General features: G+C 38.9%; 8 protein-coding genes across 8 annotated transcripts; 6 read left to right on the top strand and 2 right to left on the bottom strand.

The window, feature by feature from the left end:
- Positions 1 to 4: 4 nt before the first annotated feature.
- FOBCDRAFT_253810 (chaperonin 10-like protein) lies at positions 5 to 1,325 on the top strand. The gene is made up of 3 exons (XM_054707317.2): positions 5 to 353; positions 416 to 497; positions 584 to 1,325. Exons 1-3 carry the CDS (start codon positions 108 to 110, stop codon positions 1,300 to 1,302), a joined length of 1,047 nt encoding a protein of 348 aa, XP_054563292.1. The 5' UTR covers positions 5 to 107; the 3' UTR covers positions 1,303 to 1,325.
- Positions 1,326 to 5,673: 4,348 nt separating this feature from the next.
- On the top strand, positions 5,674 to 7,433 carry FOBCDRAFT_265135 (family 43 glycoside hydrolase). Its single transcript, XM_059611347.1, has 2 exons — positions 5,674 to 6,454; positions 6,514 to 7,433. Exons 1-2 carry the CDS (start codon positions 6,166 to 6,168, stop codon positions 7,221 to 7,223), a joined length of 999 nt encoding a protein of 332 aa, XP_059466088.1. The 5' UTR covers positions 5,674 to 6,165; the 3' UTR covers positions 7,224 to 7,433.
- Positions 7,434 to 8,086: 653 nt separating this feature from the next.
- On the bottom strand, positions 8,087 to 9,273 carry FOBCDRAFT_147035 (arabinofuranosidase; the record flags this gene model as incomplete). Its single annotated transcript, XM_054707315.1, has 4 exons — positions 8,087 to 8,270; positions 8,346 to 8,793; positions 8,854 to 8,921; positions 8,978 to 9,273. 4 exons carry the CDS (start codon positions 9,271 to 9,273, stop codon positions 8,087 to 8,089), a joined length of 996 nt encoding a protein of 331 aa, XP_054563290.1.
- Positions 9,274 to 10,120: 847 nt separating this feature from the next.
- Positions 10,121 to 11,083, top strand: FOBCDRAFT_244779 (putative Arabinan endo-1,5-alpha-L-arabinosidase; the record flags this gene model as incomplete). The annotated part of the gene is made up of 1 exon (XM_054707314.1): positions 10,121 to 11,083. One exon carries the CDS (start codon positions 10,121 to 10,123, stop codon positions 11,081 to 11,083), a length of 963 nt encoding a protein of 320 aa, XP_054563289.1.
- Positions 11,084 to 15,129: 4,046 nt separating this feature from the next.
- On the top strand, positions 15,130 to 15,947 carry FOBCDRAFT_253809 (uncharacterized protein). Its single transcript, XM_054707313.2, has 2 exons — positions 15,130 to 15,381; positions 15,455 to 15,947. Exon 2 carries the CDS (start codon positions 15,458 to 15,460, stop codon positions 15,848 to 15,850), a length of 393 nt encoding a protein of 130 aa, XP_054563288.1. The 5' UTR covers positions 15,130 to 15,381; positions 15,455 to 15,457; the 3' UTR covers positions 15,851 to 15,947.
- Positions 15,948 to 18,645: 2,698 nt separating this feature from the next.
- Positions 18,646 to 19,851, top strand: FOBCDRAFT_191562 (chaperonin 10-like protein; the record flags this gene model as incomplete). The annotated part of the gene is made up of 3 exons (XM_054707312.1): positions 18,646 to 18,696; positions 18,754 to 19,203; positions 19,270 to 19,851. 3 exons carry the CDS (start codon positions 18,646 to 18,648, stop codon positions 19,849 to 19,851), a joined length of 1,083 nt encoding a protein of 360 aa, XP_054563287.1.
- Positions 19,852 to 20,073: 222 nt separating this feature from the next.
- On the bottom strand, positions 20,074 to 21,548 carry FOBCDRAFT_253807 (beta-lactamase/transpeptidase-like protein; the record flags this gene model as incomplete). Its single annotated transcript, XM_054707311.2, has 1 exon — positions 20,074 to 21,548. The coding sequence occupies one exon, from the start codon at positions 21,546 to 21,548 to the stop codon at positions 20,289 to 20,291; it is 1,260 nt and encodes a 419-aa protein (XP_054563286.1). The 3' UTR covers positions 20,074 to 20,288.
- A 1,080-nt stretch (positions 21,549 to 22,628) lies between these two features.
- On the top strand, positions 22,629 to 24,276 carry FOBCDRAFT_170025 (amino acid/polyamine transporter I). Its single transcript, XM_059608452.1, has 3 exons — positions 22,629 to 22,861; positions 22,953 to 23,026; positions 23,086 to 24,276. The coding sequence occupies exons 1-3, from the start codon at positions 22,644 to 22,646 to the stop codon at positions 24,255 to 24,257; spliced, it is 1,464 nt and encodes a 487-aa protein (XP_059466087.1). The 5' UTR covers positions 22,629 to 22,643; the 3' UTR covers positions 24,258 to 24,276.
- The last annotated feature ends 3,583 nt before the right edge of the window (positions 24,277 to 27,859 follow it).

The raw sequence follows: 27,859 nt of genomic DNA, 5'->3' as shown, positions 1-27,859 counted from the left end.
CAATAAAGATGGCTCAAATTTCGATAGCCTTTGGTAGAGAGTAACACCCTTCCCTGCTACTCCCCGTTCTCCACACTCGCTCTATACTCTCTACCCTGATAGCGAAGATGCGCGCAGTAGTCTTCAAAGGCGTTGGGCAGGTGGCGGTTGAGGACCGTCCCAAGCCCGAGATCGTTCATCCGACCGATGTCATACTCAAGGTTAAAGTTTCAGCCTTGTGTGGCAGCGATCTTCACTGGTATCGCGGACATCAGACAATTCCTACAGGCTTTATTCCTGGCCATGAATTTATTGGTGTCGTTAGTGAGAAGGGAAGCCAAGTAAACACCGTCGACATTGGCGATGTCGTGGTGGTAAGCCGTCAGACTCATACAACAGGAGTATCTAGGGAACTCGGCTAACAAGGCAACACCAGGCTACTTTCTCAACGCAATGCGGGCAGTGCTTCTACTGTCTAAAGAAACAGACTAGTCGCTGTTCTAACAACTTCTTGTTTGGTGAGTCTTATCATATCCACCCGAGGGAAGTAGCTATCTCATGCTAAAAGGTTCGGCTTACTAACCCATGCTCTCTCAACCGGCAGGTAATAGCGCTGGCATTAACAGCATTGACGGTGGACAGGCCGAGTTTGTCAGGGTTCCTCAGGCCGACTCAACTTTGATTAAGGCTCCCCCTCAAATTCCCGAACACCTCCTAGTCCTAATGGGTGATATCTTCCCAACGGGCTACTTTTGTGCTACCCGCTTTCTCAAGCATATGTCCAAGGAGGAAGCGAAGAGCAGCGTTATCGCTGTGGTTGGCTGCGGACCTGTTGGTATATGTGCCATTGCCACTGCCTTGACCATGTCTGACACAGTCTACGCTCTCGATCTCGTCCCAGAGCGCCTTGCCGAAGCAGAGAAACTCGGTGCCAAACCTCTTCTTATTACCGAAGACCCTGTTGCGGCGGTCAAGAAGGCCACTGAGGGTAGGGGTGTAGACATCACCCTGGAAGTTGTTGGCACGGTGGATTCTCTCCAGTTGTGCCTGGACATGGTGCGGCCGTTTGGCGAGATCAGCAGTGTTGGTCTGCAGACGCAGACTCTCGCGTTGGACGGGCCCACCTTGTATGGGAAGAACGTGACAATAGCTTGGGGTAGATGTCCTGTTCGAGGAATCTTTGAAGATGCTCTATCTTGTTTGGTCGACGTACAGGATAAGGTTTCATTTCTTTGCGCGTATACTGTTAGCCTCGAGGATGCTGCGCAGGCTTACGAAGTGTTTAATCAGAGGAAAGTCCATAAGGTTTTACTAAAACCTTAGAGGGCCTTTATACATAATACTTAGATAGAAATTATATAACTTTTAATTTCTATTAACTTATAGTTTATAATATTAGTATTTAAATATAATTAATTAAAAAGCCTTTAAAGTATATTAAATTTATATTATTTATATTATTAACAGTAAAATATCTTTTTATATATTAGTAATATTTAATTTAAAGAAGTAATTTATATATAATGATATTATTTTTTAGTTTTAAAATATTAAAAAGTATTTATTTTTTATAATTATTTTTATTTTTTATATAAATTACTTTATATAATTTATTAATAATTAACTTTTTATATATTTAACTTAATATAATTATTATTTATAATTAAGTTTGAGGTATTAAGAAATATTTTAAATTATAATTTTATTTTCTTAATATTTTAATTTTTATTAAAACTATTTTATATAAAATTATTTAATTTTTTATTAATAATTTAAATAAAAAGGCTTTTATAATAATTTACTATAATAAAAATGAATATTAAATAAAGTTTATTTATTTTAATAATATATTTATTACTTTAATTAAATAATATAAATATTAAATCTTAGTTTTATTAATTATAATAACTTTAAAAGTAATATAAAAAATAAATAATTAATTTAATTTTAATTAATTTAATTTTAATTAATTTAATTTTAATTAATTTAATTTTAATTAATTTATAATTATTAAAAAGTTAATATTTTATATAAGTTTTTATAAGATATATATAATATAATTATTAGGCCCTAGTTTAAATTACTGCTTTTTTACTAATTTTACTTTATTTATTCTTATATATAAGGTTAATTAGTTATATGCCTTACTATATATATTTAATTAATAGAGGTTAATTTAACTTTTACTAATTAACTTATATAAATATTAACCTAATTCCTTTATAAAACCCTGCCTTTACCCTGTATTTATCTTAGCTATACTCTTATAGTTTAAGACTATAATTAGGCTAACTTATATATTACTAATTTAGGAGTAGCTCCCCCTTAATAGTAATAACCCTTTTAGATATATTAAAGAGCCACTCTTTATATATAATTAAGTTACCTATAAAGGCAGTAAGAAAGGCTGCCTAGTTTAACTAAAGGTAATAACCTTCCCTTAGGCCTCTTTCTAGGTCCTTAAGACCTAATAGCTTAGAATTAACCTAGTTTAAATTAATTAAACTAATATAATGCCTTTAATTTATATAATTAATTAACTAAATTAGGCTATAATTTAAGATAGCTATCTTAATAAGGTTAGATCTATACCTTAATAAGAAGTTCTTCTTAATAATAGCTATTATTATATAAATCTCTTTAAGTTTTTCTTTATTAGTTATATCTAGGGTAAGCCTAATATTTAAATTAAGGTTATAGCTAGTTATATAATAGGTATAATTATATAGCTATAGGCTATTTTATATAATAGGTATTAAGATAGTATAATTATTATATTATTAGTAGAAGGGTTAAAAGCTAGGTTAAGAAACTTACTTATAAGGTTATACTTAATTACTTACTTAGTTAGGGTCTAATTGACCTTTAAGTAGAAGTATAATAAATAGATTAGGCATATCCTTTAGGTAGGATAAAAAAAGAAGGGTAAACTAACTGCTAAGAGCTGGTATTAATACTGCCTAGTTAAGGCAGTAATTATGCTATTAAGGCAGATAAATCTTATATAATTTTGGATTTTATAATAATAGCCTGCTATAGGGGTCTTACTATTTAAGCCTTTATAGAAAGTTTAAAAAGCTTAATAGTCTTATATAAGGCTAATAGTAAGGAAAAAAAAAAAAAGAATTTTTCTTTTTTTAATAATTATAAAATATAAAAAGTATTCTTATATTATAATATTCTTAATATATACTTAGTAATAAAGAATTAATTAATTTAAGAAAATATATAAAAAATAAGAAATTTTTTAATATACTTATTTATTATATATATTATAAGTAAATTAAGTCATATTAATAAGATATTACTTAAGAAGCTTTATTTAAAAGTTATTTACTTTATAATTTAAACTCTTTATAATAATATATTATTATATAATTAGAATTTACTTAGGTCTTAGGTTTAAGATAGGCTATTCTAGCCTTAGGCTTTAACATAAGGTAGTATTTAGATTTTTATAGAATATAATTTTAATTACTTTAAGGTAGGTTTACTTAGTAATTAAAAGGTTTTAAACTCTTCTTTTCTATTAATTAGTTAAATCCTAACCATAAGTTAATCTATAAATAATCTATAATAAGCTCTTTAAGGAATATCTAAATAAGAGCTAGATGCTATAAGTGCCTTGATAGACTTAATAGTTTAGGTATTAAAATAATATTACTATAACTTGTATAAGTAATTCACCTGGTCTAGGCGATGGCACAGGAACATCGTCTCGGAGCTGATAATTCTTATTAAATTATAATTTTCGAAATCAGCATTCTGTTATCTCTTTAACATATTTTACACATACCTCAACTAGCCTTAGAACCTTTATTAAGGCGGGTACTAATTGCCTATTTATTATTATAATAATACTATGCTATCTCGAATACTAATTTCTAATCGCAAACGTAGAAAGAAGGTAATTATTTATAAGTACAGTGTGTACAAGAGAGTTGCCACTTTTTTTTGCAAGTCTTTCTTCCCCATTAGCAAGTTGTCAAGTCAATTACGTAGTTTCTACCCCACACATCCACTCTCGGCGCTTTATCTTCTCTTAATGCATTTTCGAAATATCCTCAATATTACAAAGGGTGTAGGTATGTCTACTACCTTTATTACTCCTGATTATTTATATTATACTGAATTTATAGACCGATCCATTAGAAGCGAGAAAGCTCTGTTATGAAGGGAGGGTATATATTTGAGTATCTCGCCCACGGTACTATTTTAAAGATCTAGAACCCTTGATGACTGGTGCTTGACTTTTAACATCAGAGCTAAACTTAACCGTCTCCTTTACAATGAAATCATTTCGACTAGTTGTTAGCCCTTTAACACAAGTCCAATTCCCCAGAGTAATATCCGTTGCCCTTCGCCACAGCTCGGTCACATCGTAAGACATCCTCTAGGTATAGAAGACTCAACAATTAGCTGCTTCGTAGCGAAGGTGTACAGAATAATTATCCAACTTATTAGCTACATAGACACCCCTAGAGTTCGCTGAGCCGCCGCCAGGTTCCACGAGTAGGGAAAGTAATGGGGCCTGAGACCGGGACTGTGAATTGAGTCCTTTGCATCTTTAATAGTCTTGATGGCTTTTAAGTCGTTGCCAATATTTTCAGCATATCACTGGATAGACTGAGCGATGCCAGAGCTCAGCGTTGTACCTTCCATCCCTCACATGGCCAGCATAGCTAGATTTTGCGGTCCCGTCCCCCTAAGAGCGAGATTACGAACTCCTTAGTTTCGGGTCAGAAGACCAGCAAAGATGTTGCAAGACGATTCACAAGTTCCATCAGGGACAGTAAGCATATATCAGGCTTGAAGGGAGGCTCGGAGATGACAGTACCTTCACCAGGTGAATGTTCGTTGTAGAACAGATGGGGTTTAGTTGACAGGGCCTTCGGCACGTCTGTTTGAGAATCCTTGGTGACATTCAGGCCTGTTACAGTATAAGGGCCGAACCAAGAAGACCCTGTCTCGGTGCTCTTATTCTCGGCATCACACTGCCCCTCATCCGCGGTACACCCGGGGTGGTTTTTGTATTTCTATATGATCCTAGAGACGCGCTTGTAAGAGAATCTATGACTAATTCTGGTGATGATGCCGAGAACTGATATCTTCTCTGTAGCTACCTTGCTAGTTCAAATTACAACATACACAAGGGACTGGCCCATGGCACGCTCATTTTGAACATACATACTTGACGAAGGCGGACTGTATTTGTCACCCCTTCAGGGGTAATAATTCAGTCTTGGTCTAGTTTGTTGTCTTGGCTCGGCGTACGGAGTAACATTCTAGAAAAATAAAATGAGTTTAACATACGCTATTGTCTGTCTCATCTAGAGAAGCGATATATTTCCCCGCCTATGGTGTTCTAGACCACCTCCTCTGTAGTCTGTCCGGTGGGTAGATCCTGTGTTTTGCCAAGGAGATGTCCGTGGCAAGGGTTAAGAACCGGTCTGCGGAGGTTTTGTGAACTCGCCGGAACTTGCTCAATTTGGCGATGTGTGCTCGCTTATTGGCAATGTGACTCTGGACTACGGAGTAGACGAGCCAAATCGCCGAGAATTGCTCTTATTGGCTATATTTGCTCGCTCATCGGCCTTGATATTTCGACCCCACCTGGTTTTGGGCTACCATAAATTGACTAGTGATGTATAAGCCGCGCTAACAGGTGTGTCCCCATGACACCCTTCAGGAACTAGCAGAACCATTTCTGAAACCGTGGGCTGACAGGACTTAACCCCCTACCTACTCCCTATATCCGTGGTTATTCCCCAGATCGAGAACGGAGAAACACCCTCCGCCCGATTCCATGGCTGCGGCACACACATGGTGTACATGGTAAGCAGGGATACCATGCGCAGCCTACTCGTGCAAGGACGTCATGAAGTTTTTTATGTGAGCTGCGAGATAACCCGAGCTCCTCTGTGCTACAAAGTGGCACAGGCTCAAAATGGATTTTACCATCAATTAGCACGCCGCATGAGCTTTGATGACTTACAGCTTCCAACCGACCCAATAGAACAAGCGACGAATGTATTGAAACGACGGTCTAGGTACTGAAATATAACAATACGGAGATTCAAGAACAGATATCAAGCCACAATTTCTGCTTGGGAAAAAAAAAAAAAATTGTATCTCACTACACACGTCTCACTTTTGGTTCCTATACTTGCACCCTAAATTTGCAAGATGCGTTGGAACTTACTTCAAGTCGTCGCAACCGCGGCTTTGGCACTCACTGCCTCTGCCAATGCGGTGTTACCTCGTCAGCAGAAGTTCGTTGGCTACCTCATTACAACTTTCTCCGATCCGGTACCCAAAGTCCAGCAGTATCTTTCCAACGGCAATGACCCCCTCAGTTACAGAAAGCTAAACAACGGGAATCCTATTCTTGCCTCCACTGTTGGCGACCGGGCCGTTAGAGACCTTTATCTTGTCACTAACAGTGCTCGCTCCGAATACTTTATTATTGCTACTGGTATGTTTATCTCACCCGGCATTTCATAATTGTTATCATCAGGACTAACTCGCCTCCCGACCTTGACATCAACGCTCCTGGCTTTAGCTGGGACAAAGCTACCCGTCATGGTAGCCGCGGCCTCGTTATCTGGCAGTCAAAGGATCTCGTCAACTGGTCTGGCCCCAAACTACGTACGGTTGAAGCCAGCACAGCTGGTATGACTTGGGCCCCCTCTGCCGTTTGGGACGATTCCACTAGCCAGTACTACGTCTTCTGGGCATCTCGACACTACGCATCCAACGATCCTGGCCATGTTGGTTTTGCGGGACTCGATAAGATTCGCTACGCAACAACTAAGGACTTTGCTACTTTCAGTGCACCCAAAGACTATTACGCCCCTGGCATTCCAGTGATCGACCAAGAATTCCAGTACCTTGGGACCCCTGGTCATTTCGTTCGTTACATCAAAGACGAGAGAACCAACCAAGTGTTTCAAGAGCGAACCACGGGTGGTCTATTTGGAACCTGGACCCGCAACCCTGGATTTGTCCGAAATGAGTCTCCCCGTGAAGGTCCTTTATCGTTCCGAGATAACAATAATCCCGACTTATACCATCTCTGGATGGATGATTACGTCCAATACCTTCCTTTCCAAACCACCAACATCCTCAAACCAGGCATTTTTGCGCAATCCAATGCTGCTGGTTTCCCTCGTGGTTTGAAGCATGGTGTTGTTACTCCCCTCACCCAAGCTGAATACAACAGACTTCAGACTAAGTACCCCTAAGCAACATGAGACGGCCAGCACAGGGGGAGAAGAATGATATGCCGCTGCCATGTACGGAAGTCGGAAGGTTGGCATCGGCCTTGGGGAAAATACTATCTGCGATCAGTATTTATGCATGTCTGGCCAGACTGGACTTTGTTTACCTTGTAATTTCTTGACTCTATTCCTTAACCTTATTTAAAACTCAATTATCAACAAGTACTATTCTCCGGACTGACTCCCTTTTCTCCATCGTGATTACTTGTCAGAGCGGAAGGCTTACTATCATTCCGGTGGGGAATACCAGGGGAGAAATGCAAGTGCAGGAAAATTTATTCGAGCTCTATACGTGCTTTAGAACTTGTTAAACCAGTTAATGGGTCGGAAAAGACGTTCTGTAATTGGCATAGGAGCTGAAACGGGTCGATCTGTAGCAAGCATTAATATGCCACAATCGAGACAAGATCAGCGTGAGGTCATCTTGATGGATGCAGAAGATCTTTTATATATCGAAACTCAAAACTCAATCTTAGCCAGTATCGTTGGCTCTTGATCTCATAAAGCGCCAGTATTTTAGATACCTATTAAAAATGTATTACTTCAAGTATATGCGCAGACATATCAAGGTATATATAGTTAATGAATAATCATATAAATCTCAAAGTATGTAACTTATAATGCAGAATAATGTAAATAGAAGCTCCAGGAGTGTTGAACGACTAGAAATAAAGGTTTCACCTCAGCTTGTTGAAAGCATCAGTCTGCTATATTAAGAAATTCACTCCTATAGCTCCCAACCAAGTCCCTCTAGAGCTAGCGGACGCACGTATTCTTTCAGCGAGCCGAAGACGAAGGAGACTTCCAGAAACATAATCTATTCAGGCTCACTCACCGCGAGGACCTGCAAGGTTCTGGTTAGCGGCAGGAGCTGACCCGAGCTTGGGAGAGCCATCTGGGTTCCAGTCAATCTTCTTTGCATTGGCGAAGCGGTCGCCACAGCTTCCAGCTGCGTTGGGAGTGGAGTGATAGGCCATCCAAGTCTCGGTTCCGTCGGGCGAAGTGAAGAATCTGTTTGAAGTTGGAAATTGTCAGCCTTGAACTACCCCCGAAGATGACAAGTCGAAATCGTCAGTGATTACTTACGAGTTATGACCTGTTCCAAAGTTTCCGTTGGCAGCAGTGAATTGACGGCCTGACTTCTTCCAGTTGGATTTCTGGCGAGGGTCACCGCTGCCTCTGTACGTGAGATATCCGAGACTGTATTGCGGAGATCCACAAAAGGACGCAGAGAATGAAATGAACGTCTTTCCTCCGTGGTAAAGCGCGAATGGCCCCTCATTCACTGGGAAATCTCCGAACCTCTCCCAGTCGGCAGTGGGAGATGAAAGGAGGAACTCTCCGCCGGTGAGAGTCGTAGGTGAGGACATTAATGAAATACAAAGACTTTGAAGGTTGGTTCCAGTATCGGATCTCCAACACGAGTAGACGAAATAGTTTTTGTTGTCGATTGTGAGCCGGGTGCCGTCAATGGCCCAGTTTGGCGTGTTGAGGGTGCCGGCAAACCTGAATTCATCCCATGGATTGGCGCCGCCTGGTATGAGTAGTCAGCTTCATGTCGAAGCCACGGATGCTAGTAATAGAATGGAGATACCTTTGAGGACTTGGGAGCGCTGATTGTCGGTATTGGCTCGGGTTCCAGCAGAGAAATACACATGCCATCTGAACAATAATGGTTAGTACAGCTACCCGCACATGGATTGTAATGTAAAACTTACGTTCCGCCAACATTGTGCAATTCGGGAGCCCAAACATTGCAGCATCTGCTGGGCTCATTGCTCTGATAAATGATCTTTGACTCTCCAGTCTTGAGACCGTTCAAGGTTTTTGCCCTTCTAAGACGGACATCGCCCCAAGTGGTTGATGTCATGTAATACCAGCCCGCGTGCCAGACGATACTGGGATCGCCACCATTTCTGGGTTCCAATGGGTTGGAGTAAGTTGCTGCTTGAACATAACTGACACTAGACAGCAGAGCCACGAGGCTTGCGCTGATGAAATTTGATATCTTCATTGTTAAGAATTGGAGATTTCAGAAGAAGCGATTTTAGAAAAGACTAAACAGAAAAAGTGAATATTCCTAATTTACAGCTATTTATCTATCATAGTCTGACATCTTTATACTTGTACTCAGGGCATTGGATATGTTTTCATTGGGTTGGTTACCTGATCTTGAGACATCGTATTTAACGTTATTCGATCGCTTCCGGCAACACGAGGCCGAATGTAACATAGTTAATAATGCTTGGTAGGGAGTAGCAACATTGTCAAGGGTCAAGTTTCTCCACCAACCCCTTAGTCTTAAAGTCGATATATTAAGGACTTGGACGGGTGTCAGCAAGGAACTAGAGCCACCCCCAAACGGCATTTTGAACTGAGGCAGAGCGGAGAAACTCATTTTCTAAGGACCGACGGGAGTATTAGGCGGTCAATGCCCGGTGAGACGCCGCAGCCTGGACAGAGCTCGGCAAACCCTTAAGTTCCTTGCATTCTTCCAGAACCAGTCGCTAAGAAAAGCCAAACTTCAACAGGCCGACTCCGACATGAGCTATTTTTCCGTCGACTTGTTGTAGGTGGATTAACGGGGATCTCAGGGGTCTGTGCCCGTGTCGCACCAAATGCCCTGCAATCATGCCTGCGTTTGTAGTAACCCGAAGCAGACACTAACATCGCATGATAGCCTCGCGGAGGAAATACAGGGCAGATCCAAGAAGAACTAGACAGGGAGAGGGCGGAGGGGGGCGAATATGCAAAATGTGATAAATAGGCTGCAGAGCCTGACATCAAGACAGTCCAGTTCTACCCAGCGGCAATTCTTCATCAACATCCTTTTAGACAGTCTTCGAAATCCAAATCGCGACATGGTATCCCTACGCATCTTTGCCGTTGGCAGCATGCTTGCCTTCGGCGCAATGGCAAACTCAATGTTCGCAAGGGCGGATGTCAACCCAGATCCAGTCAGAGGCGATACCTTTATTCATGACCCTACTGTAGTCAAGAAGCCCGACGGCACCTATCTCGCTGCTTTCACATCCAACGGCGTTGGCCTCAAGGTGTCTTCCGACCGTACTACATGGCGCGATGTCGGCGCTGCATTTCCTAACGGTGCTCCTTGGACTATCCCTTACACAAAGGGCGACAGGAACTTGTGGGCGCCAGATCTATCCTATCACAATGGCCAATACTACATGTATTACTCAGCTTCCAGCTTTGGTACATCTCGATCAGCTATCTTCCTCGCCACGAGTAAAACTGGTGCATCTGGCTCATGGACCAACCAGGGTCTTGTCATAGAATCCTTCGATAACAGCAACTTCAACGCTATCGATCCTAACCTCTTTGTCGATTCGGACGGAAAGTGGTGGCTTACATTTGGCTCCTTCTGGTCGGGTATCAAGCTTACTCAGTTGAACCCTAAGACTGGAAAGCCCATCAACAAGAATAACCTCACGTCTATCGCCGCTCGTCCTCAGAATGGTGGAGCTATTGAGGCCCCTTATATTACAAAGCATGGCAACTTTTATTATCTCTGGGCGGCTTTCGACAGCTGTTGCAAGGGAACCGCGAGTACTTATCGTACCATGGTTGGCCGCTCTTCAAAGGTCACAGGCCCCTATGCCGACAGCACTGGAAAACCTATGATGCAAGGCGGCGGAAACCAACTTCTCGCTAGTCATGGCAATATCCACGGACCCGGCCACCCCGCTGTTTACACCGATAAGGATAACGATGTGTTGGTCTACCATTATTACAATGCCGCTGGTATTGCCCAGCTTGGCATTAATCAGATCCGTTATGTCAATGACTGGCCCACCGTTTACTAAGCCACATTTGACTTGGGAAGACTCGGAGTAGGGATGAGAAGACTGCGAAGCTGGATAGTTTGAAGAGGGAGGCCACTATTGCTGGTAAGTGGGTATGCGTGGTGCTGTTCTGATATGAGGCTTGTCCAACTGGCATTGATGGTTTATTCCTTGTTGTATTACGTTCTTGTACATGGTTACTCTATGTATCTATATTTCTCGTGCCCTATTTTATTTTTTTAAGGATACACTTTCAAATACTTAAGTTTCCATTACTTAGCAACTATATAACAATCTATGTAAATAAGGCGGACTTAACAGTATCTCGACTATTAAGGGAAGGCTTACTTAAAGATATTTATATTTAGGAATTAATAAAGTAGTATAATAGTCTTATTAGAGAGATATAACCTTATAGTAATATAACTTTAATAGGTATTAATTTACTAATTTTCTAATTATTAGTAAATTAGAGATTTTATATTTATACTAAAAGTATTATATTAATCTATTTTATATTCTTTTAAGCTTTATATTATTTTATAATTTTTATAAATATTATATACTTAATATTATATAATATAATTAATAAGTAATTATTATAAGTAAGTAAATATTATACTTATTTTTACCTTTAAGTTTTAAACCTATTTAAAAACATTATGAATTATTTAATTAATTAATTTTACTTATTATATTCTTCCTTAAAGATTTTAATTACTATTTAATAAGTCTTTATATTAAATTTAGCCTTATTATTTATATTATAATATTAAATATCTAATTTAATTAGCCTTTCTTAATTATTATTTTTTATTAATTTATTATTATTTATATATTAATATATATTTAATTAATTACTTATAATACTTCTTATATAATTAATACCTCTTTTTTTATAATTTAATTCTTTTTGCCTTTTAATATTAACTTATTATCTTTTTTCATATTTTAAAGATTTTAAGTCTTAGCTTTTAATAATATATTTTAATATATTGTAATTATTATTTTACTTATAAAAGACTTTAAGGCTTTTAATTCTAACTCTAAGGAGTTATTATAATACTATATAATTTAATTACTAAGGTATTTAAACTAAGATTATATTTTAATAATTATATTTTAGGTTTTAAAAGCCTATAATATTAATAATTTAATAGTACTTTTAAGAGGTATTAAGTTTTATAATTATATATTAAGCTTTAAGATTATAATTTCTAAGTTAAAAAAATAAATTTAACTTTTTTAAAACCCTTTTAAATATTATATTTTATAATAATAACTTAAAAAGTAATATAAAAGACTAAGAAGAACTTAATTTTAAAAATATAAGTTATAAAGTACTTAATTAAATATTTTATTTTTTAATTATAAGCTTTTTTAATATTATAAAATATCTAATAGTAAAAAGTTAAAATAAATAAATATATAAATAAATATATAAAATATAATTTTAATTATTATTTTAAAAACCTAAGTATTATTTAATTATATTTATTTTTAACTTTTATTTCTCTTATTATATTATTTTATAACTTAATTTAATTTATTACTAATTATTAAGCTAGCCTTAGTTTATTAATATTTATAGTTTTTTTTTAAATATAAAAACCTTTTTTTCTTAATTTACTTTTTTTCTCTTGTTTTCCCTTTTACTTCCTCTTCTTTATCTTATAATAGCCCTTAAGTCTTATAATAAAATATTTATATTATTAATTTAATTAACTTAATTATATATTTTAATTTTATAAACTATACTTAATATATAGTATTATTACTACCTAATATAATACTATTAATAAAGGCTTATTATTATCTTAATATATTTTAACTTTATTTTAAGTAATTAATTAAATTCTTTAATACCTTTATTTAATTTATAATATATTTTATATATATTATAAGTTTATACTTAGTAATTAAAAATTATAAGATTAATTTATTATAGAATTTATAAGATATTAATATAAAATAAGTCTTTATTAATAATTTTATAATATTAAAAAAATATATAAACTTAGGATTTTTTTAATATTAATATTATTAATTTATATTAAAGGGGTAGTTATATAATAATATATTTAATAATAAAAATAAGCGTTTTTAACTTATTTTAATATAACCTTTTAGAGTTAAAGCCTTAATAATAATTACCTTAAGAGGGTAATAATAAAAGAGTATTTAGCTTACTAAGAATTAAAAGATTTTTCTTTTTATATTTATTAATTAAGGCTATTTATTTAATTAAATCTTAAGGTTTAAGGTAATAATTATATAGTTTACTATAACTTAATATTAAAGATATTATATTTTTTAATATAATATATAATACCTTATATTATATTATATTAAAAATAAATATTTTATTTTATTATCTTATTTTATTATTTTTAGTTTTATATTATATATTACTTAATAAGTGCTTTAATATTTAAATAAAATATAAAAATGTTTTTTTTATTATTAGCCTTATATAAGGCTATTAAGCTTTTTTAACTTGTTTATAAAGGCTTAAATAATAAGACCCTTATAGTAAGCTATTATTATAAATTTTAAAATTAAATAAGGTTTATTTACCTTAGTAATATAATTCTTACTTTAACTAAGTAATATTAATATTAATTACCTCTTAGTAGCTAAGTTAATCTTTTTTTTTATCCTACCTAAAAGAATATTATACTTAATTAATTTATTATACTTTAAATATATTTCTTAAATTAACTTCTAATTATAATTATTAATATTAATTATAACTATTAATATAATAATATATAATAGCTTATAGCCTAATTAAGGCTATTATATAATTAATTATAATCTTATTAATATAATTAAATTAATATTAAAGTAAACTAAAGGTAAAAATTATTATATATTTTATAAAATAATTAAAACTATTAAAATAAACTTCTTTTTAAGAGGCAAATTAAGCCTAATTAAGATAGTTATTTTTAAATATAGCCTAATTAGCTTAATTAGTTATATAAATCTAAATTACCAAGGTAATATAATATCTTTAACCTAATTAGTTAGAGAGCTATTTATATTAAAGAAATTAAAAGAAGCCTTATAATAAGGCTAGTCTCTTAAGGCAGAAAAGGTAGCTTTCCTTACTGTATTTATAGGCTTAGCCTAGTATAAAAAGTGGCTTAAGAATGTAATTATTAAGGCTAAATAAGTACTTTATATCTTCCCTCTTATATAAAAGTAAAGAAAGTCTATATATAGTATTTTAAAATAAATACAAGGTAAAGGCAGGGTTATACTAAAGGAATTAAATTAACCTTTATATAAGTTAATTAGTAAAAGTTAAATTAACCTCTTTTAATTAAATATATATAATATTTTTTTTTTATGTTTACAAGTCAGCCTCAAAAGCTATATCCAAGCATCTCGAAAGTCTAATATAATTTAAATATTTCTTGCCCCTTAGCAGGCAAAGCTTTATTAAGTCAATATCATCATGGTTAGCTGCCTTAATTGCAGCCTGAACCTAGCTGCACATAACCTAGCTAGAGAGCCTTACTTACTCTTCAGCTGGCTAAATATATATAGTATAATATATAACTAATTAACTTTATATATAAGAATAGATTTAGTAAAATAATAAAAAAAGCAGTAATTTAAATTAGGTTAATAATACGTAGTATTATACCTTATATAATTTACTAATAATAAACTTAATATTACTTGGTTTATTATAATTAAAAACCCTATTATTATATATAAAATATAATATTTAATTAAATAACATTTAAAACTTTAATAAGACTAACTTTTTAATAAGTATAATATTAAGTAATTTAATAATTATTAACTTAGAAAGATACAAATAATTAAAATTAATTTATTTATTATAATTATAAGCTAATATTACCTTTTAAATTAATACTAAGAAAATAACTTCTTAAGCAACAGGAGTGAAGAGGGACGAGCGGGGACGAATGGAGGAGGTTGACCACTCAGAGCGAGCGCAGTGAAGTGACCCACATTATGTTCTCTTGATTCGGGCTATAAAGTAAGCCGGCTCATTTGCCCCAATGTTTTGGAGTAGTTATTCTGAGCCACTTGGCTACCTGCCATGAATAATAGAGATAAGTCTTTTCTACTCCCTACTAACCTTCTGGATTGGCCATTGCCCGAGGAGGGGCATAATTGATTTGTCAGACGAAGGGAATCAAAGAGGATTTTTATCAATAAATCGGCAGTATATCAGTACGCCAAGAATCCTTTTTCACCACCTTTAAACATTTCCATTCATCATTTATCCTTAACCACCATTTCAGCCATATTATCTTGATACAACTTCTCTTTTCGCTGTAAGTCTTTGACACAAGCCGAGCTTCGACCGAGCTATAGCAACAAGCCTCTGATCTCGTGCGCTGATAATAGACGATGGCCAATAACATCAAGACCGTCCCCACCGCCGACTACGATGCCGTCATCGCCACGGCCAACAAGTACGTCGACGGTCTCCGTGTTGGCAGCTCGGAAGTAGCCGCCGAGGCCTTCCACAAGGACGCCATCATGTACGGCTTCATCAGCCCTCCTAAGCCTGACATGCTCGCTGGTCCTATCGGCAACCTCTGGACCTTCATTAAGAAGGAGGGCAGCGCTCCTAACATCAAGACCCGCAACGACGTCCTCGCTATCACTCAGACAACCGCTGTCGTGCGTATCGATATGGAGGGCGACGCCTCTGGCGCCGATTACACAGACTTCCTAACTCTTATCAAGATTGAGGGTAAATGGCAGGTCATTGCCAAGGTCTTCCACAAGTATGATTAGATTGATGGACGACGGTACATGAGTCGTCGATAGTGCATAGTGGATAAAAGATAATAAGACGAAGGGAAAAAAGAGTTTACCAAATTGACGAGTGCCCTCTTGAAATTGGAAATGCCTGTGTTCCTGGTATGAAAAGGAAATGAGCGGTTGGTGTGCAGCCCTGACACTTTCAACATAAGGAGGGGGGTATGTCAACCGCCAAGTCTTAACCAACTCGAAAACGGCCCCTGTTCATGATCTCAGCGCCCTAAATCCTTCTTTGTGGGGGAAATTAATGATTATGAGGAGATAGGCGCAGTGTTAAGCCGCATGGATGTCATCTGCAATGGGGAAAAATGTAGGTTAAGGCCCAATAACCAGATAAATTGTCGACTAGATGGCTCCATCTTTGCACTACAAACCTGAACATGCCGCCATCACTACCAGTCCCGATATAACCAGCTCGTTATGCCTTTGAGTTAGTATCGACATCCCCTTGCAAATACTAATGAGTGGGAATGGGTAACGTTGAATGTCGCACCGTTCTTCAAACGATTCAGTGTTCTTCCTTGACTTCAACACGGATATGCATGTGCCCGTGTATGAGGATGGATGGATTCCCAAATACTCCACACTGCTATCTAATGGGTTCTACTAGGACTTATTGGGTCGGGTAAAAGAGACCTCTGAGTCAGCGGCCACGAGACACGGCGCAATGTATTGGTGGACATGGGACCCTAGCGTCGAAGGCCTTGCAATTCCATCAAGATGCCTCCAAACGACTTCCGTCATTGCTGCTACGCAGGTAGATGTTATCCGTCAGGATCATGGCCTCAGTCAAAAGGAGTAGGCCGCCGGGACGGGATCAAGCAAACAACCAGTAGGCAATGTAACTATAGTACATACTTTATCTTAGCTTTGATTACAGTACCCTCTGTCGACCTCAGGTTATATACGAAAGTCAAACCGTAGACGCTCTTCTGGGGTTCCTTTATTCTTACACATAATCCATATTTTCGAGAGGAGACCGTAAGCATCTGGAGCATCTTTGAAAATTAAGGCGACGAAATTCAGCATCGGCTGGGCTCTGTGGTATATAACAACATCTTGCACCATTTGCATTAGTATTCATCTAATACTGGTTAGTCACGAGCGCTACGAGAGTCAAGGATCACATGCACAAAACTGTACATATAGCGAGGACGTAATTAGGCACGCCAATGTTGAGCAAGATCTGAGAATCGTCATCATGGCATCAAGACAGACTTGCCATCAATCAAGCTCGATGTTGGACATATGTCCATCCAGCTAATATCTTAAACGCAAACTCTGTATACTATCTTGCCTCACCCTCGCAAAGCTATATTACAGAGCTAACATAACTCGGACTCTTGCTGCAATCAACCGCAAAGAACTTAGATTGTAATTTGGGCACGACCCTTGGAGGCGGACTAAAACACTGCATCCAGGTACTGATGCCTCCGCAAGGCATCATCAAACGTTGGGTGTGCTCCCCCACTTGCAAAGCTCTCATATATACGGCCGACATTCTACGAGGTGAGTGGCAGATCCAGTGGCCTGTCAAGAGAGACCTCCTCAATTCGTCCGGTGGCGTACTCTTTGAGCCTTACTTTATAATCTTTGGGACCCATATTGGACATAATTGTGCTTCCAGTAACTCGTAGCTGGCCCTTGTCGCCTATGATGTCCCAGACCAGTCCTCCGTTGTCAAACGCATCGCCACCGCGGAGAGTATATGCGGGTTGAACTGCGAAGCACGGCTATCAAATATTATCCATGCTCCTTGTATATCTTTCAGCTTTTTATGCCCTGCTTGTAACGCAAACCAGCTGTTTTGGATGATATCATAAGCATACCTGATATCCATGCATACGTCATGATTTGTCATATGTTGCATTGCATTGGACATGTGGAGTAGATATTAGTCTTGGGTTGATCCGTAGTATCGTCAAGATGGAAAAGGGCCACAAAGGAAACGCTTCGCCACAAAGCCTCGTGGTTCCTAGGCTTATGATTGCTCTATGTTTTGGCGCGTCATGATGCTGGTCCATGAAGTCCTTCAGGCTCTTGAACCGTCCAACGACAAGAGCATTGTCGAATGTGCAGTAATATTAAAGTAGCCTCGTGATGGGGGAGCTCAGGTAAAGCTGTTAGCAACCTTATGACCTCCTTGTGTTCGAAAATGATGACGGTCTTCAATGGGAACATGCTAGTGCTTTAATTACTGAGATGTTGCGTGTTGTGCTTTTTCACCCCTCATCCAAAGTGTTACATGTTTGTCACATGATTGATAGAGGACAGACAAAACTACATGCGAGCGACTGACAGTTGTTTCTCCAACACTGTTTCCCCACCTCGGCGAGACGATCGACAAGTAGATAACACCGAACTGAGACCATGAGTATCTCAGTCACAGCCTAACAGGGGTTGCTCGAGGTACCTAGTGGGCGGATGATGTACTGCGATATATGTAAAGCATCTAGAACATTCTTTCTTGAGCTATAACGGGCTGCAATATCTCAGAGTCTCCTCCATTTTATCAGTCCTTGATTATGATTGGTATGCAAGATCGGCACTACGTCTTTTCTTCTCCAAGAGGCTGCTGCATGTGGAGATGAAGAGAAGCGAGGTGAGACAGATTGCAGAAATAATTACGGCCGGACCCGGATCCCGCGTGATACATCAAATCAAGCTATTAATTAAGAAAATATGTCCCAAGCTCGCTCCTCCATTCCCTTCTCAAAGTGAAGTACATCTGCGTTCAGTAGCCTCTTATCATCATTGAAACGAACGTCATGGCGCAGCAATCAATCCCCAAGACAATGAAGGCCTTGAGGCTGGTAAAGGTACGTCGAGCGAGATGAGGGGGGCTCTAATCATTCTACTAAATTACTTTTTTTTAGTTTAATGAGAATTACCAGCTCCGCCACGATGTCCCAGTCCCTGAACCCGGTTCAGGCGAGCTTCTCATCCGCGTTGCCGCTGCCAGCTTCTGCCACACTGACTACCAAGTCTATCAAGGTACTTACAAGACCCACCTACCATTCACAGGTTCTCACGAACCAGCTGGTACCATTACCAGCCTGGGGTCTGATGTGCCCGGTGACTGGAAGGTTGGTGACCGAGTTGGTGTCTTGAACTTCAGAAAACCCTGTGATGACTGTAACGGGTGCAGATGGCGAAGGAGCAGATACGGTACATTGGACGCTCGCTACTGTGAGAATAAGACCATGAACGGAATTGTTAAGTCGGACGGTGGTTTTGCCGAGTATATGATCACTTCGCATTATTCGCTAGTTCATCTCCCAGACGATGTGTCATTTGAGCAGGCGGCTCCATTGATGTGTGCCGGTGTTAGTCCATATCCTCTTCCTCATTCCTCATTTACTTGGTTTATTGGAGACTGACAAATCAAGTAGGCTACAGTCTGGAACGCAATCAAGGAGACAGGCCTGGAAAAAGGGCAGTCCTTGGCCTTGGTCGGCATCGGCGGCCTGGGTGTGCTAGGTGTACAGTTTGCCAAGGCTTTGGGTTATCGAGTCGTTGCCAGTGATAACCATGAGGCCAGCCTGAAGCTTGCTTCGGGGGTGCCGGAACACCTCCGACCTGACTTAATAGTCAACTCGGGCGATAAAGACGCTACTCAGAAGATTTCTGACTTTACAGACGGCGAGGGACTACATGGAGTTGTTGTCTGTACCGATAGTGTGGCTGCCACAGACTGGGCGTTGCATCGCCTTCAGCCAAGAGGCACCTGTATAGCCCTCGGCTTGCCAGATGAAGGCTTTAGGTTTGATGCCTTCAACCTGGTATTCCGAGAGATCAACGTCAAAGGTTCTCTTCACTGCAGCACAGACGAAGTTAAAAAGATGATCGATGCAGTTTCTGAGCACGGCATTGTCAGCCACCTGACCATACTGCCGCTGGAGGAAGGCGAGGATATTCCCCAGAGAGTAGCGGCTCATGAGTTTAGCGGTCGGCTGGTTGTAAAGATGCAGTAGTCAGTTGGGAAACAAAACTATCAATCGTTCTATCGCGTCTTTTGTCGTACATGGTTATCTCTGTTGTACGTAAGAAAATCTGTATTTTTTGATCACGAAGCATAAGGAGGCTCCAGTCAGTGTATCTTGGGAGAGCCAGTTGTTCAAATAGTTCCCCCTACAAGTCCGAGGCAGGATGCAACGCGTACTGGGACTACCGCTGTGAACCCTTGTGGCTCATCATCGATAGCTCACCTCACGTCTCGGTCGGTTCTCGTAAGTTCAGACATAACAATGTTCGCATTCTATACTAGGCTAGTCCCGGGCCACCGACTCAGTTATCCTTGAAAGATAGTATGCTTCAGTATCTCCACTCTTGGCTTAACGCTACGCAAGCAGCCGTCTTGGCAGTAGAAACACTTTGTGTCTTCCCCAGCACCGAAAGGCCAATATTCTAACTAGTAGCGTTCCTCTCTCAAAGCAAGGCTTGCAGCTGTAGCAAACTGCTGTCCAAAGTAAAACAGATTAGGGTAGTGGACGGGGTTATCGGACTGTAGCACAATTGTGGTGTTGATGCCGGGAATGACGTAGACGGCCTGGTCGTACGTGCCAAGCGCAGCAAAGCCGCCATCGTTGCCAAGCTGGTATTTCTTGGCTCCCCGGGGAGTGGTCCACCAGCCTGTTTGATACCCGAATCCAGGCACGATGTCGATGGAACCAGGCCCACGGATCCCCTTGCTACTACTTGCAGATGAGATATCATGGAACCATTGCTTGGGAACCCGGGGACCACCATTGCCATTGAATGCGTCAAGGATGAACATTCCATAGCGGGCCATGTCGGGCAATGTTAGTGCCAATCCTCCGTGGCCGTCGACTTGGCCGGCTCCCGTGACTCGCATGTAGCCGTCGTACTGCATGCCGGCTGGTTCCCAGATATTCTTGGAGACCCAGTTCTGCAAAGGCTCTCCAATGGCTCGAGTAAGCGAGAGCGAAGTAACATAGTAATTGGGGTTGTAGTAATTGAACACCTTGCCAGGCTCCGCCACCTTGTCGAAGGTCTTAAACCACTTGATGACAGCGTCAGGGTCTGTTCGTGGGTATACGTCATTGAACAAGTCCGGGTTGTGGGTGCCGTTGGGCTCTTGGACACCCGATGTCATGTCAATCAAGTTTCGTATGTGGACCGGCCCCCATGGAGACTTGGTAAGCTCAGGGATCCATTTCGATACAGGATCATTGAGGGAAATCTTGTTCTGGGCAATTGCGATACCCATGGAGGTTGTGATGAAAGACTTTGTGCAAGACTGAATCTGGTTACGGAATGATGGCTCATTACCGTACTGGTATCTCTCAAGACGGATCTTCCCATCTTTAACAATCATTACCCCGGATATACCGAAATGGTGTAAGAAGGAAGTAATATCGTGCTCGGTGCCATTCGCCTTGGTAGTGAAGTAGATGTCTTTCCCTTTGGCCAATTTGCGCAGGTATGAGCCATGTCGAAGCTGCCTGGTACGATTAGGCAAAAGCTCAGCCTCCTGACGAGTAAGGATAGCCGAGTTCCGTGCATCGGAGGCGTTCAGGCTCGACAGATTGAAGGTGCCAATGTCTGAGAAGGCAAAGTAGGGGATGGGGTCAGGGTCAGCAGCACTGGCCAGTGGCAAGTGGGCCGTGACATGACCGAGTATAGCGACGAGTGAGAGATTGAGATGCATTTTGGGGTTGAACGACTGTTTCTGAGTACTGCGAGTACCGCGGCCGATGTTTGGCAAACCACAGGCCTTTTGTAGTTGTCGAGCATCAGTGCCAGGCGGCTATCCTATACTTCTCCGAACTTCTCCGACCTCTATTCTGTCATGAGAAACTGGCTTGGCTTGCCGTCTGCCGAAATGGAGTTTAAACTATTCTGCCACGAACTCCTCCAGACCATTATCTATCTAGGCCCATTTGGGGGCTGAGGGGTAGAGCTCCATCAGCTGTATGGATGGTTGAAATTGATACAGACGCATTAGCTGGAGAATGTCCTTTGTTACCGGATGGAGGAGCAAGTTATCAGCCAATACCGCGAAACCTCCTCCAAACGGTGCAGCACCGTATCCCTCGGCTTGGTTTACTATCATGTTGATACGGTAAGGTATATCCACTGGATCAGCTAGCTGCGGCGCAGGGAATGACAAGAGCTCGGCGCGCCCTCGGATCTTTGTTCGAGGACTAATAGGTGCCCTGGACAAAGATAAGCAAGAAAGAGATAAGCCCCGAGACATCCATCATCGAAGGACTAGGCTGTGGAGAAAGAAATCCTGGGGAATCGACCACCTTGGTTAGACCAATCTCGAAAAAAGGCTTGGCCAATCTTGGCTCGGAACGCTCTGGTGAGATTTGCGGGGTAATGCAACGAACAGTCACAGGGTCTAGAAGCAATCTAAGAACAGCTCCCTTCTTGTCCAATGACTTCTCGCCAAAAGATGGCTCTAGATTAGACGAAACTCCAACATGGGGTGGTGGTCTTTTATCGTTGGGGTCGAAAAGGAAAGCTGCTCATGCGGAATCAATTGTGGCTCAAATTGGGGTTTGTTGCCTCTTGAATTGACGACTCCTTCTCATGGTCTCATTCCCAACTTTCATCTCAAACAACCACAGCAACTGTTCAAAAGCCCTCTGGAAACCTTTAATCCTTCTATGTTTCTGCTTCCTCACTTTCCCTTAATCATCTAGTCGACAAACTCACATCCATCATGGACCATACCGAGGCTCAAAGTGAGCGAGGCGATGCCTCTGCTGCTGAGGCCACCGTTTCGTCTACCCAAGAGATGCCTCGGATCTTCTCCCTTCGCTCTACATTGGCTATCGCATTTTCCATCACCAACACATGGATTGGATACTCTGCAACCTTTGTCCCACCTTTACTGGCTGGTGGTGGCCCAGCAGTCGTCTTCTGTCTTGTTCTGGCGTGCTTCGCCTGCACAGTCCTGGCTCTTGGCCTTGCTGAGCTATCTTCTGCCTTCCCTTCCAGTGGTGGCCAATATCAGTACGCCCCTCTGCTCCCCATGGTGTGCGCATGCGCGCGCTTGTGTGTACTCGCATTACCAATTTTCAAAACTACTAATCGCCGCTTGCAGTTACGCATTCATGGTTTCGACCGAGAAGTACAGAGCCCCCGTGGCATTTACCGTTGGCTGGATCAGCATCTTAGGTAGGCACCTATAATGTCCTTCTTTTCTTGAATATAAATCATTGACATAGAGCGAATAGGCTGGCTTTTCACCACTGCTAGCACTACCGTCTTCTGTTCTCAGACCTCGCTCGTCATTGCCTCCCTCTACCATCCGACGTATGTCTGGAAGCCTTGGCAAGTGTGGCTTGTCTATGTTCTCATCACAATCCTGTCCGGTGTCTTGATTGTGATGCTCCCCCGCTGGGTCCCCACTGCTGAGAAGATTTTTTTCTTCTCATCCCTTCTTGGCCTTTGTGTTGCCTTCGTAACCATTCTTGCAACAAGCAGCCCAAAGCAGCCTGCCAAAGTGATCTTTGCAGAATGGGTTAATGTCACTGGATGGCCTGATGGCCTGGCATTTCTTCTCGCCACTGGCCAGGCCATGTATGGCTTTCTGGGCTTAGATGGCGCCACTCACATTGCTGAAGAGATGCCTAATCCCGAACGTACAGTTCCTAAGGTCATTGCCCTTATTATGGCTATCGGAACTGTTACAAGTGTCCCCTGGAGCATTGCCCTGCTATTCAGTACCAACAATCTCGATAAGGTCTCAGCGGCAGCTATTCCAGTCTTTGAGGTGTTCATGCAAGCTATCCGCTCTCAAGCTGCTGCCACTTTCTTCACTGTCTGGATTTGCTTCATCTACTACGGTGCCCTCGTCAGCTGTTATGTCACTTCCGGTCGACTCATCTGGGCCTTCTCTCGAGACGGCGGCCTTCCATACTCTCACATCTTTAGCAAGATCCATCCAACTCTCCGGGTGCCGGTCAATGCAACTGCGCTCGCGGGAGTTTTCATGATCGTGTTTGGCCTGTTATATGTTGCGTCTACGGCCGCATATAATAGCATTATTGGCTTAGCCATCATGTCAACCAACATCACTTGTGCTTTGCCGCAAGCTATACTCATTATCCGTGGACGAAGCGTCATGCCTAAGCGATACTTTGACCTTGGGAGAATCACTGGCACCTTCTGTAATGTCTTTGCCTCATGTTATGCACTGCTCTATACCATCCTTTTCTGTTTTCCCTTGTCGCTCCCGGTAACTGCTGAGTCGATGAACTATCAAGCTGTTGTGCTTGTGGGGACTTTGGCCTTGATTACTGTTCTCTGGTGGGGTGGCAAGAGGAAATCATTCCATGGTCCTGTCCTCGAGGCCGACGGTCACATAGTTTCTCATCACCATGAGATCCCAGTGAAAGAAAATTAGCCAGTCTTGCCGAGCAAAAGGGATGCATCTTTGTATTCTTGGATGTATTCTAGTTCATATTTTCATAGCACAATATCGAAACTTGTCAATGTCGATCGAGTTATTTCACCAATCTTTACTGCCTACAAGCCACGCTGATGTATTCAAAAGACAACCCCACGTCTTTTTATCTCTTCATAGCTGGAGTAATGACACCAGTCAAGAGATTGTACAAATGCACCACAGTGTTAACGTGTCGGACCTACACGACGCTACGATGAAGTATTCATAGCGAGCATCTCCGTCAACAGCCCTTTCCCCTGATTAGGCCAATCTATGGCGATATGTTGAGCGCAGTATCATGTTTTGACTTGTTCGAAATCTTGCCAAGGACTTTTCATCACCCCATGTAAAATCTCCTTCTGCCTACAATTTCCCAACGAAACACCGTTCTCCATGTGCAATTGATACCATAGTCAGTACAATTTCCCCACCAGTCTTCTCGAGACATGGTGGAATCACATTCATCAAGTTGCTTCTAATCGTGAGTAAAGTCTCAATTCTATACCGACAACATGATACAAGTTGATGCTCATAAGGAAATAATATCGGGACCCGGGTATGCTGATTGTGATACCGGCGGACTAGATTTCTCCTAAATGGAACGAACATACCAATATCCGGGGTGTTCGGGGCAAAGCTTGCTCCGATTATGGAGGTTTTGGAAACCTTGCGAATCAAGACTTGTATTTACCTGAAGCATGACCGCCAGCCTAGAGACAAACCTTGTTCCATTGACTCCACTTGGCGCCGAGCATTGTCTGATAAACTTGAGAATTGAACGGAGCCGACCAATATACACCAATCCATAACGGCCTTGCCTAGATAGTAATGCGGTGCGGGAGGGACTCGGAGATGGTGCTAGATAATCAGTTGAGACCGCTTACCTTGCCTTATCATAGTCAATTAATTTGTACCCCAAACCTACTAATCTACTGGGACTCTTGTTGTAAATAGATAGAGAATCGTCAACTTGCTCACTAATGAATCCTGTTTCGTTGCAGGAGGGAGTCTAGCCAGTCATTTTGGTCGATTTTCAATGACCAACGAGAGGGATAAGTTGACAAGGCCTGAGGTTATGGGGAAATTCTCATGCCATCATCAGCGGGTTCATATGGATAGAAAGTTCAACTTGTGCCTTAACCCGAGAAGGCACTCCTTGCAATAGACCAGATGCTGCTGGACTGTGTGTGCAGATGACCACTTTCACGCAATAGAGTGAGTCGGTCATGGTCAAGACAAGGGCTAACCTAACTGAATGGTCGATTCATTTTTGATCAGATTTTCGGTTAATTGTTTGATTGTTCAGTCATTGTAAACCTTTGTTGATATCCTTGGACTTGGTCCTTGACCATCCCATACCATGCTTTTTTACTCCTCCAGAACTGGCTTCTCCAAGATACCCTTGATGCTAGACACAAACTAGGCTGCTCCTGGGCAGGACTCTTGTTTTGCTAGATAGTCGATTCTTTACCACTACAGCGGGATTGGCTCATCTGCTCAAAACAACCATAACAAACAGGACTTGTGCCAAAAGTCGCTACTGAGACCCAGATACATTAGAGTCAAGCTGTAAATATTACCCCCAACAAGTCCGTTATTACTCCATTCAATGCGGGGCGAATATTTGATAACATGTGTGGACTCCCGAGATAGTGTCTAACCTAACCGCATCCTTCCTGGTCCAGATTCCTATCACCCTGCCTTCCTAACCCGATAAGACTCATATCACCGGTTAGTATTTTTAATATAAAACGCGGGGTAGTGGTGATAGTCTTATCGACTCGGCGGACATGTCCGAGGATTATTCGTCTTCGGGAAACCCTAGTAGTTTAAGGAGTTCGTCCCCGAAGTTCCTAATGTTTAGGAATTCAGGAAAATAAATTTTCAACTCGTTTATAAAAGAGGCTCCACGTTATCTCTCAGCTCTATATTAATTCCTATTTGTCTTTACTACCCTTTTATTCTTGTTTTAGTTCCTGCTATAGCTAAAAACATTTAAGGAAAAGTACTATTTATAAATAAATTAAAATAAGATTTTAAAGCTAATACTTAGAATACCTAGCTTATAAGTAATTATAAGTACCTAATAAATATAATTTATATACTTAAGGTAATTACTAAGAAAATATAAAAATTATAATTTATAGCGCCTCTTTTATTACTACCCCTCTTTTACTAGGTAAAATAAATAAAACTTTATTAAAACTTATTAAATTTACTTATATAAAATTTAATTTAATTAATAAAAATATATAGAATTATATATTTAATAAATTATAAGTAGATTTATTTATTATACTTTAATTTCTTTTATTATTTACTATAACTACTTAGGTAGTTAATAAGATATATTTTCCTTTTTAACTTTAATAATAAAGCTAGCCTTTAATTTTAACTCTTACTTACTTAAAGAAATAAACTTTACCCTAATAGATATATAATAAGTTATCTTATTTAATATAAACCTTAAACTAACTAAAGTCTCTCTAAGAGTTATAAAATATTTATTAGGATTTAATATTATTATAATTTTCTCTTTTTTTAATTAACTTAACTTTTTCTTTAAGTTAAAAATTCTTATAATATATATTATTATTAGTTTTTAATAAGTTTTAAAGCCCTTAGCTATAATATTATATTATTTTTATATTTTTATTATTTTATTTAACTTAAGGTTTTAAATTTAATAACTTATTTATAATATATTATGTAAGCTAAGATATAACTTTAATTTAAAAGTTACTCTTAGGCTATTATTTAGTTTATTTTATTAGATTTTAAAACTATTTAAAATAATTCATTTAATATTTAACTTAATAATAAGTATTATTTATAATTAATAAACTCTTTTAAGCTATTTAATACTTATATACTTATTATTTACTTATTAGATATTATTATATAATATTAATTTATTATTTACTTAAATTCTTTTAAAAAATATCTTACTTTTAAGAAGTAGGCTATTTAAGTATAAACTTAAAAGGTTAATAAATTATAATAATATTAATAAGTTTATTTAGGTTTTTAGGCTTAGGTCTAATATTTATTATAATATCCTTAACTTTAGATTTAAGTCCTAGGTATATATATATTATATAGGCTTTTTTACCATAGTTTAATTTTACTAGTTAATATAATACTTAGGTTTCTTAATAAATAAATTAATTTATATTAAGTTTATATTTATAAATAATATAAGTTATAATATTAAGTAATATAAAATATTATATTTCTTAATAATTAAGTAGTATATATTAGGCTTATAAATATAAAGATGTTTTATTAATAGCTAGTAAGCTAAGTTTTATTTATTATTAAATAAATATATATAAATGTTATAATATATATAAGTTAAACTAAGTGAATTTTATTTTATTTATCTTTTTTTATTATATAAGTTAAATAATATATATTTAATTTATTCTAAGGTAGGTAAATATTTATTAAAGGAAAATAGTAATATATTTATTTTATATAAATTAAAATATATTAAGTTATAATACTTAGTAGTAATATTTTATAAGATAGCTTAGACTAAGTCCTTTTTATTTAAGTTA

Source organism: Fusarium oxysporum, chromosome X, assembly GCF_013085055.1.
Source record: "Fusarium oxysporum Fo47 chromosome X, complete sequence".
Taxonomy (NCBI): Eukaryota; Fungi; Ascomycota; class Sordariomycetes; order Hypocreales; family Nectriaceae; genus Fusarium; species Fusarium oxysporum.
Note: the sequence above shows the minus strand (reverse complement) of the source record. Positions and strands in the feature narration are given on the sequence as shown.

Excerpts from the sequence above, each read along its gene's own strand:
- FOBCDRAFT_253810 (XM_054707317.2), top strand. The coding sequence starts at position 108 with ATGCGCGCAGTAGTCTTCAAAGGCGTTGGGCAGGTGGCGGTTGAGGAC. Across the intron at positions 354-415 it reads ACATTGGCGATGTCGTGGTG|GCTACTTTCTCAACGCAATG; the intron begins GTAAGCCGTCAG and ends AGGCAACACCAG. Across the intron at positions 498-583 it reads TTCTAACAACTTCTTGTTTG|GTAATAGCGCTGGCATTAAC; the intron begins GTGAGTCTTATC and ends CTCAACCGGCAG.
- FOBCDRAFT_265135 (XM_059611347.1), top strand. The coding sequence starts at position 6,166 with ATGCGTTGGAACTTACTTCAAGTCGTCGCAACCGCGGCTTTGGCACTC. Across the intron at positions 6,455-6,513 it reads ATACTTTATTATTGCTACTG|ACCTTGACATCAACGCTCCT; the intron begins GTATGTTTATCT and ends ACTCGCCTCCCG.
- FOBCDRAFT_253809 (XM_054707313.2), top strand. The coding sequence starts at position 15,458 with ATGGCCAATAACATCAAGACCGTCCCCACCGCCGACTACGATGCCGTC.
- FOBCDRAFT_170025 (XM_059608452.1), top strand. The coding sequence starts at position 22,644 with ATGCCTCGGATCTTCTCCCTTCGCTCTACATTGGCTATCGCATTTTCC. Across the intron at positions 22,862-22,952 it reads TCCAGTGGTGGCCAATATCA|TTACGCATTCATGGTTTCGA; the intron begins GTACGCCCCTCT and ends CGCCGCTTGCAG. Across the intron at positions 23,027-23,085 it reads TGGCTGGATCAGCATCTTAG|GCTGGCTTTTCACCACTGCT; the intron begins GTAGGCACCTAT and ends TAGAGCGAATAG.